Source organism: Rosa chinensis, chromosome 6 (genome assembly GCF_002994745.2).
Source record: "Rosa chinensis cultivar Old Blush chromosome 6, RchiOBHm-V2, whole genome shotgun sequence".
In the NCBI taxonomy this organism is placed as follows: Eukaryota; Viridiplantae; Streptophyta; class Magnoliopsida; order Rosales; family Rosaceae; genus Rosa; species Rosa chinensis.
This window is the reverse complement of record NC_037093.1, coordinates 3,889,273-3,897,480: the sequence shown is the minus strand read 5'-3', so window position 1 is coordinate 3,897,480 and position 8,208 is coordinate 3,889,273. Positions and strand designations below refer to the sequence as shown.

The 8,208-nt window shown below is 39.0% G+C and overlaps 1 protein-coding gene across 1 annotated transcript; it reads right to left on the bottom strand.

Annotated features, from left to right (window-relative positions):
* Positions 1 to 5,981: 5,981 nt before the first annotated feature.
* LOC112170604 lies at positions 5,982 to 7,560 on the bottom strand. Its single transcript, XM_024307950.1, has 2 exons — positions 6,108 to 7,560; positions 5,982 to 5,986 (listed from the first exon to the last, which is right to left on the bottom strand). The coding sequence occupies exons 1-2, from the start codon at positions 7,558 to 7,560 to the stop codon at positions 5,982 to 5,984; spliced, it is 1,458 nt and encodes a 485-aa protein (XP_024163718.1).
* Positions 7,561 to 8,208: the final 648 nt, after the last annotated feature.

Here is an 8,208-nt window from a genome sequence, read left to right as displayed (position 1 = left end):
AACCATCCCCGATCCGGGTCCTTACAACCCCACGCACAGCCACTAATTGAAACCCATGGCGCTGCTGGTCCAAAAAACTCTTCACGGAGGTCAATATTCAGTTTGTAACACCACGACCACCTCCTCACCACCGGCCCAACCAAACCTTCTAACAGAAACCCGAGAAAAAACTCCTTCGACAGAGTCCTATGAGAAGTAGAGATTGATTTCCTGTCCGGCAGCAAAAATCCCAAGACGAAGGCGAGGCTGGAGGCCAGCCTGGAAGTCTGGGAGCTGCCGGACGAGAAGAAGCTTGTAGAAACAGAGCCCCCAGTCTTAGGGTTTCTCTAGATGAGAGGTTTTTTAATTAGGACTATTGAATTAACTTAAATGTGAGAGATTAAAACTATGTTTGTTTATTTTATTTTTTTGTCTAGCTCTCTTTGTCCGAGAGGTCTGATTTTCATTTTTTGCAAATTTTCCCTTATTATTGTTGAACTTTCAATTGGTACGTAGATGTCCTGCATTCCATCATATCTGTCTGTTTTTAGTTTTTTTTATTATGAATTCTTGCTTACATCCAACATCCTAACGACTGCTAGTAATGGAGACGAAAACTTCAACCGAATCAATTCTCTCCCAAACAAAAACATGACCCACCCTCCTTTTATTTTCTCCTAAACCCTCTAACCCACGCTCATAATTTTCTCCCAAAAGCTTTGTTCTCTCTCAAGACATCACCATCAATCATGGCAGCCACTGGCCCCATCACCACCGAGTTGACCAAGCAGGGAAGGTGTGCAATCAAGAAGTGCACCCCCAATGAGGCCAAAAGAAAGAACGATAGAAGTTGAAAAGAAAACCAGACAAAGCAGATCGACAGGGAAGAATGGTGCAAGCGCAAAGAGGTAGCTAGACTTCGTAAGTAGACTGTGTACGTGGTCATTATACTCTTCAATCTCTTCGATCAGTTCGATTTTACCAACATAGACCATCACAAGTTCCAGTGCATGATCTCCAGATCTTAAGGTCCGAGCTACAATCATGTCTTTCTTAATCTTACTAGCAATCAAGGCGTATAGCTTACCACTGGAAAATAATAACTTGACAATGCCATAGTCACGTTTATGATATAAAGGACCAAAGACACTCCATGTTTTGTCTCCAGGTCTCCACAACCCCAATTCCTTGCAAAAATCAAAAGTTGCTGCTACCGCGCACACTGAATTAATTTTTGAGTTAGATAACACAACTTGACCAAAGAATAAGGAGCCGCAGTAAAGTTACGAATTTTTTGTTTATATGTACTTTGGAAAAGATGGAATAGCTGTCAAGGATGGAAGTAGGTGTTGGAATCCGGGAATTGGATTGAGTAGAAATATCTGAGAGTGTAGTACCCTTGTTCCTTGTTCATTATCAACCAACCTTTGGAAGACCCATGAGACCATCCTCCTTGAACTGGCTTGGGTGGCTTTCTAAAATTTGTAACATTTAAGGATCAAATGTTCGATAAACAGAGAGAGATGACACTTACTCCAAACCCATAATGTGACAGTTTGAACAAGACAATATTTTAAATTTCAATTCATTACCCTTTAAAGTTTACGAGTCACATCAAATTTCTCAAGTCTGTGCCACAACATGTTAATAAACATGAAGGAACTTCATAACCGAGTAAAATACAACTTACAGAAGAAAAAGAGGAGTGAAATTTGCATTATTTTAATATTATCTATACACTACATCTCTTTGTTGTTCCACAATTGCTCCTTAAATCTTCCAAAATTTGCGGTTCTTTCTCTCTGCTCTTCCTTTATATTTTGAACCTGATTTGTGAGATTCTCAGGTTTTCTTTCTTAAATAGATCAAGTTGAGGGACTCTCAAGGGAAGAAAAACTAAAAAGGAAATATCAAGAGAGTAGATGTCGATTATTAGAGAGATTTGATATAAGATATGAATATATGATATCAACAGCCTATTCTTCAAGACCAAAAGTAGTTGATCAAATTAAGTAGAGTTTATTGCTTGCATGGGTTCGTGATTGGAAGCATTTGGCGTGAAGTTGACTCGTCCCTAATTATGAATTTTCTCCGCTCTCCTCAAAGTACCTTGGCAATTACAGGTGGCATGGAAAAATTGTGTGCATCGTATTTCAATGATGCAATTTCGTTGTTCACATATTTTTCGTGAAGGAAACCAGGGTGCTTTGGCCAATTTTGGCGCTTCAGGTATGGGCTTTACTTGGTTTGATTCATCTCCAAGCTTCGTTAATTAATTTTGTTTAAGAGATAAGTTGGGTCTCCCTAGTTTTCGTTTTAGATGAGTTCTTTTGTTTTGGAAGGCATGATGTTGTCTGTCATTCCTCATTCGTAGTACTTTACATTTGGGAAGTGTAGGATATTTACTTGTATTTCTCTTTTGTAATAAATCTTTTTCATTGCATTTGTGAGGTTTGATTCAAAAACAAAAAAAATTGCCCAATGAATACACTGAACAAGGATCACAAACACCCAATTTCATGGTCAGATTATTCCCAATATTCGAGTCATCAATCTCTAAAATTTGTTGTTTTCTTTATGGGTTCTGCACTTTTGCTCTTTATATTTGAGTTTCAATTCAAAACAAAAAACCCAGTTTATTGAGAGGCAAATCGTGATTTTGAGAGCAAGTGGGAGAAAGGTTTTTGGGTTTGTTCAATCATTAGACAAGTTAAGATTCATAGAGATTGATAACAGAGAAAAAGTTAGTTGATCTTTACACCAAGAAATTTTCAAACCGGGGAAGAAACATCAATTTTCCAAACAGGATCGGTGAACTTTTCCCTTAGATTGCTTGTCATCTTTCTTTGTTTCTAAAAGCATCAACATTAGTCTTCCAAATGAATCCAAAAATAGGATTTAAATAGAAAAGATAATGAAGAAGAAGAAAAAGAGTAGAGAGATCATCGTTAAAGAATAGAGGGGGAGAGAGAGAGAGATGAGAGGATTAGAAATTAGTGGGACATAATAATCATGACAAGGGGTAATATAGGAAAGCCATGCTATCATAATATAAGAAAATTATAAAATAAGAAGGGGGAGTGCAAATTGTAATTTGGGAGTGCAAATTTCACTCCTCAAGAACGCACTAAAAGCAACTCAAAAGAAAGTTGTGAACATGTAGCTGAACTGTTTCTCTAATTTTGTACACAGGAAGGACTATCCTTATCGTGATAAGCTCACAACAAAACTATGGAAGCTTAGAAACTAAGGCCACATTTGGTAGAGTAGATAAGATTTGATTAGGATTTCAAAATGGATTAGACTAGATTAGATTGGATATGAGATGCTAACTCTAAACCAATCTTGCGTTTGTGTAATAGGATTGAGAACTTGATAACTAAAAGATTAAAAAAAAAAGGGCCGACCACTTACCCAATTTTAGTCTAAAAATTATCCACTTGCTCCACTAAGAGTTTTTTTTAACCTCATTTACCCAATCTAATATCTATTGACAGTATTGCCCTCATACTCTCTCTCTCTCTCTCTGAACCACCTTATGCCGGTCCTTCTCGTCCTCCACCGTCGACTCGCGCTGCTCACGCTTCAGCTACTCCGGGGAGGGGCTGTGGTGGTGGTGGCGGAGGTGGATGCGGTCGGTGTCGGGGTTAGACTGACTGCGTTCTCTTCATCGGATTCGGATCGGGTCGTGGCTGCGTCGTCTTCTTCAGCCACCGGTGGTTCCTCTTCTTCTCCGATCTGTGGTTCCTCTTCTTCTGATACGGCTTGGATAGTTGCTGTGTCGAAATCGGTTAGGAATGCTTTTTCTTCTTCGGATTCGGGTCAGATCAGGGATGCATCCTCTTCTTCTTTTTTCCCTGGTGCTTGCACGGTTGTTGCCTCCTGTTCTTCTTCCATCTGTGGTGGTGTTGTTGCGGCGGTCTCGTCTTCTGCCATTGATGGTTTGCAGGGGGTTGGTCGGTGAACTGGCCAAAGAATGAGAGAAAGTGCATTGCAGTACTGTAGCCTCATAATATTCAGCACAAGTTGTTCTAGAGCTTGCTTTCCCCGTTAGTTCTATATGATTTGCAAGTACAGTAGGCTTCTTTTTTCTTTTCTTTTTTTGAGAAAACAAGTACAATAGTTGGGTAATATCTTGTTAATAGAAGTAGGTTAACATTGCAGTTGGATGCAATTTTTGTTGTGCTTTCTTGCTGAAAAGAAAGAAGAATGAAAAAAAAAGTTTTATTGAGTAGTTATACATGTCTATTGCGGGGCAATACTATGATTATCGGAAGGCAATAATATGAGTATTGGGGGGCAATAATATGAGTATTGGTGGGCAATAATATGCATATAAATTGATCAATTGTGCCTGTAGTGTATTCATTTTGGTTTTGGGAGTTTATGCAATTCACTGGAGGGCAATAATATAATTATTGGGAGGCAATAATATGAGTATTGGGGGGCAATAATATGATTACTGGGGGGTAATAATATGGTTACTGAGTATTATTAGGGGGCACTAAATTCAGACGCCGGAATCCCGTCATCAGTCCGGTAGCCGGTAGCCGGATTAGGGTCATTGGGTGCCGGATTCCGGTCATCGGTCACCGGTCACCGGCGTCGAGTCACCAGTCGCAAGAGTCAAGCAAGGTCTCCAATGACTTCTTTCTCAAAGTGACAAAGAAGGAGAGGGCAAAATTGTCCCAAAAATAAATAAAAATGAATTTAAAAAAAAATACTTAATTGGGTATTAGGGAAATAATCTCTTAGAGTGTTTGGGTAAGTGGGCAATCTTTAAGCTAAAATTGGTAAATGATCATTTCCCCTAAAAAAAAAAAAAAAAAGAGCCATGGACTCATCATCTTCATCTTCTACCTCTGCAACCTTCGCTTTCGACTTAGCTATGGCTGCCTTAGTTAGCGCCTTCCTCATGGTGATTTCCGCCTTCTAAAGCAGAGTCAACCAAATCATTGGCTGCCTCATCGTCATCCGCCGCAAGCTGCCGTCTTGCATCACCACCGAAGAGGATTACATCGAAAAAGACGATCAAGAGTAGCAGCGAGGGTGTGGGTTCAGACCGCAAGACTGTTATTGATCAGAAAACGACGTCGTCCAGGTCCTTGGACGAGAAATTGATTCCCTCTTAAAGAATCTCATCCTTGTTGCCCAATCTGAATATGAGAAGAGGCGGTTTCATTGAGGAGGCCAAGTTTGATCCGCTATTGAATTATCAAGCTCTTAGTTTTTCTTCTTTAGCGGACATGCTCAATTTGTTTTCTCGATGAGGTCGAAGACGAAGGCGCAGTATTGGATGAGCTATGCTTTTTTGATCATATCCGTATGGATAAGAGAATTATCTTACCTTCTCAGCAAGATTTGATGTGAAGATCAGACATGATTTAAATTTTCTGGTTACTTGGATGTCCGGATCCAAACACAACTCCTCATTAGATAGGAGATAATTTATCTTGTCCAGGTATCATCTCTAGGCAAACAAACACGGCCTAAATCCTAAAGAAATTGGGAATAAATCAAATAATTAACCGAAAGCTCTTACTTTTTTTTTTAAAGAATGGGTAAAAACCTCAAATACAAGCTTTGTACTTTTGATGTCAGAACTAAACCTAAATTTCTACTTTAAGCTTGACTCTGATCAAACATGAAAATGGAAACAGCTGCAAGCTAACTGCTCTACAAATTCCTTGGTGTGCCCACCAAATACATCATCAATTCTACAAAATAAAACATAACAGACAGTCAAAGATTTATATATAACTCAATCCAAAAATTCCACATTGACAAAAGCCAAGAATTCCTTACGCATCAAGGAACATTTCTCTGTGGTACTGGTTGAAAACAAGCCCCAGAAACTCATTACAGTGTAATATGGATGCCAAACCCCCAGCGGAACATCCAGAAAGAAGAGTCTGAAATAAATTGTAACAATGGCATTCAAAAGTATCGAATTTAAAGCCCAGTCACATTGATGCTAGTTCAGTGAAAAACGTGCATGGCTATCATTCTGCACTCAAAAGTAAATGTTAAATCTCAATATCTTTCAACTAATTATAAAATTGGAACATACCAACTTGTTCGAGACCGAGTTGAAAAGTTGATGCTTGGAAAAGATCTCTTAATTTTACCTGTATCCAAGTTGAAGAGACCAATCTCGCGAGATGTTTGTGGTTTTGGAAGCACATGTCTCATTGTTGCCTTTGTTGCAAAATAAATGCAATTCTTTTCGGATTCTTTAAAATCCGTTGCGCAGAGAGACAAAGAACCGTGCTCGGCCAAAAACAACATCTGGTCTCCCAAACTTTGTAACCTAAGAAAATTGTTTGTGTCAGTTTTGGAATCAATCTTATATACTTTAAAGCTGTTTGTCCTCGCATACATAGACTCGTTCCAATCATTGTTTTCATTATAGTATTCATCTTCTTCTTCTTCATCCTCATCATTACCTTCCACATCTTCAGCATCATTATCATTATAATTATCATCACCTTCATCGTAATTGCCTTCTTCTTCCATGTCGTTGCCTTCATCCTCGCCTTCAAGAATATCTGCTTCCGAGTCCTCCTCGGAATCGTTATTTACCATTATAAAATAGTCGTCCACTTTATGAATCAGTAGGACTTCATTGTTGGTTGATTCTAACAAGAATGAGCTAGTCAGACCTTGTAAGTAGACTTCGTGGTCATTGTACTCCTCAATCTCCCCTATTGGCGGTATGATTAATGCACCAACATAGACCATCATCAGTTCCAGTGCATGATCTCCAAATCTTAAGGTCTGAGCTACAATACCTTCTTTCTTAATCTCACCACCAATCAAGGCGTATAGCTTACCACTGGAAAATAATAATTGGGCAAGGCCTTCGTGTTCATGATCTAATGGACGAAAGACACTCCATGTTTTGCCTCCAGGTCTGCACAACGCCAGTTCATCGCAAGAATCAAAACTTGCTGCTACAACACATTGATCTGAATTAACATTTGAGGTAGATAACACAATTTGATGAAAGAAAAGGGAGCCGCCGTAAAGTTTCCATTTTTTGTCTTCTACATACTTTTGAAAAGATGGAATTGTTGCCAAGGATGGAAGCTGGTGTAGGTCCCCTGAAATTGGATTGAGTAGAAATATCTGAGAGTTTAGTCCTTGTTCCTTGATCATAATCAGCCACCCTTTAGAAGATCCATAAAACCATCCTCCTTGAACTTGCTTGGGCAGCTTCAAATCGACAACTTTGCCATCGGAGAGGCTGAAAAAGCTTAGAGTTTTGTCATTGCTGCAATCCGGGGATTGAGGAAGTACTAACCAGGGAAATTCATGTGCGGAACTATTCATAACAACTGGCCTCCAAGACTTGCAAAGGATGCTCAAGCGTATTCGATCACTTAACCCCAGATTCTGCACAATTTTCTCCAAGATTTCTTCAGGTAACCCATGCCAGCATCCATAATCACTACTGAGGCTACTGCACTTTTGCTCTCCCTTGTATTCAAGTAGTTTCTTGAACTTGAAGTATAGTGATTTGGCAAAGGCCAGGAAGTATCGCAGGTTTCCATTTGCGAAAAACAGACGCCCCTCACTCATCTCTCTGTCTCTCAATAGTTTCTGTATGAGTAGATAATGATGCGATTGATACTTTGTTAATTCCATGTACTTATATAAACAAGTATGGGTGATCAGATTGATCCAAGGTCTCAGTCTCCAACCTGGATTTGAATTCCCTGCTCTTATTAGATTGTTTAATCTCCATATTCCACCAAAGATTCTATGCATGTCGTTGGATCTTTCTAGCTTTGTTCCTTTTCCAGCGCTAAAAAGTATTTGTTACGTTATTTTTAATTAAAAACGAAAAGAGAAATAATCATCATGCCTCCTATACTTAGCTTTAAATCTTCCCCAAAAACAAAAATCCTTCTCAAGTTTTTGATATGTGCCTGTCTTAGCTTCAAGAGTTTGTCGATGGCTAGGCGACATGGGAATGAAACCTAAACCAAAATCTAAGGTACTATTTTTTTTTTTTCGCGGCACATAATTCTAGCAAAATTATATTTGCTTGATCACCAAGCGTCTTGCTAAGAAATTGCAGAATTTCCAAGGTCACAAAAAGCAATTCTTTGTTTTCCAATTCTTCCGAGTACAAGTTCAACAAATCAATGAAGGGTTTCAAGCCTTGTCATGAGGTCTAAATACTAAATTAAGGACTAGCTACAAGCGCCTCACATAACCCTTATG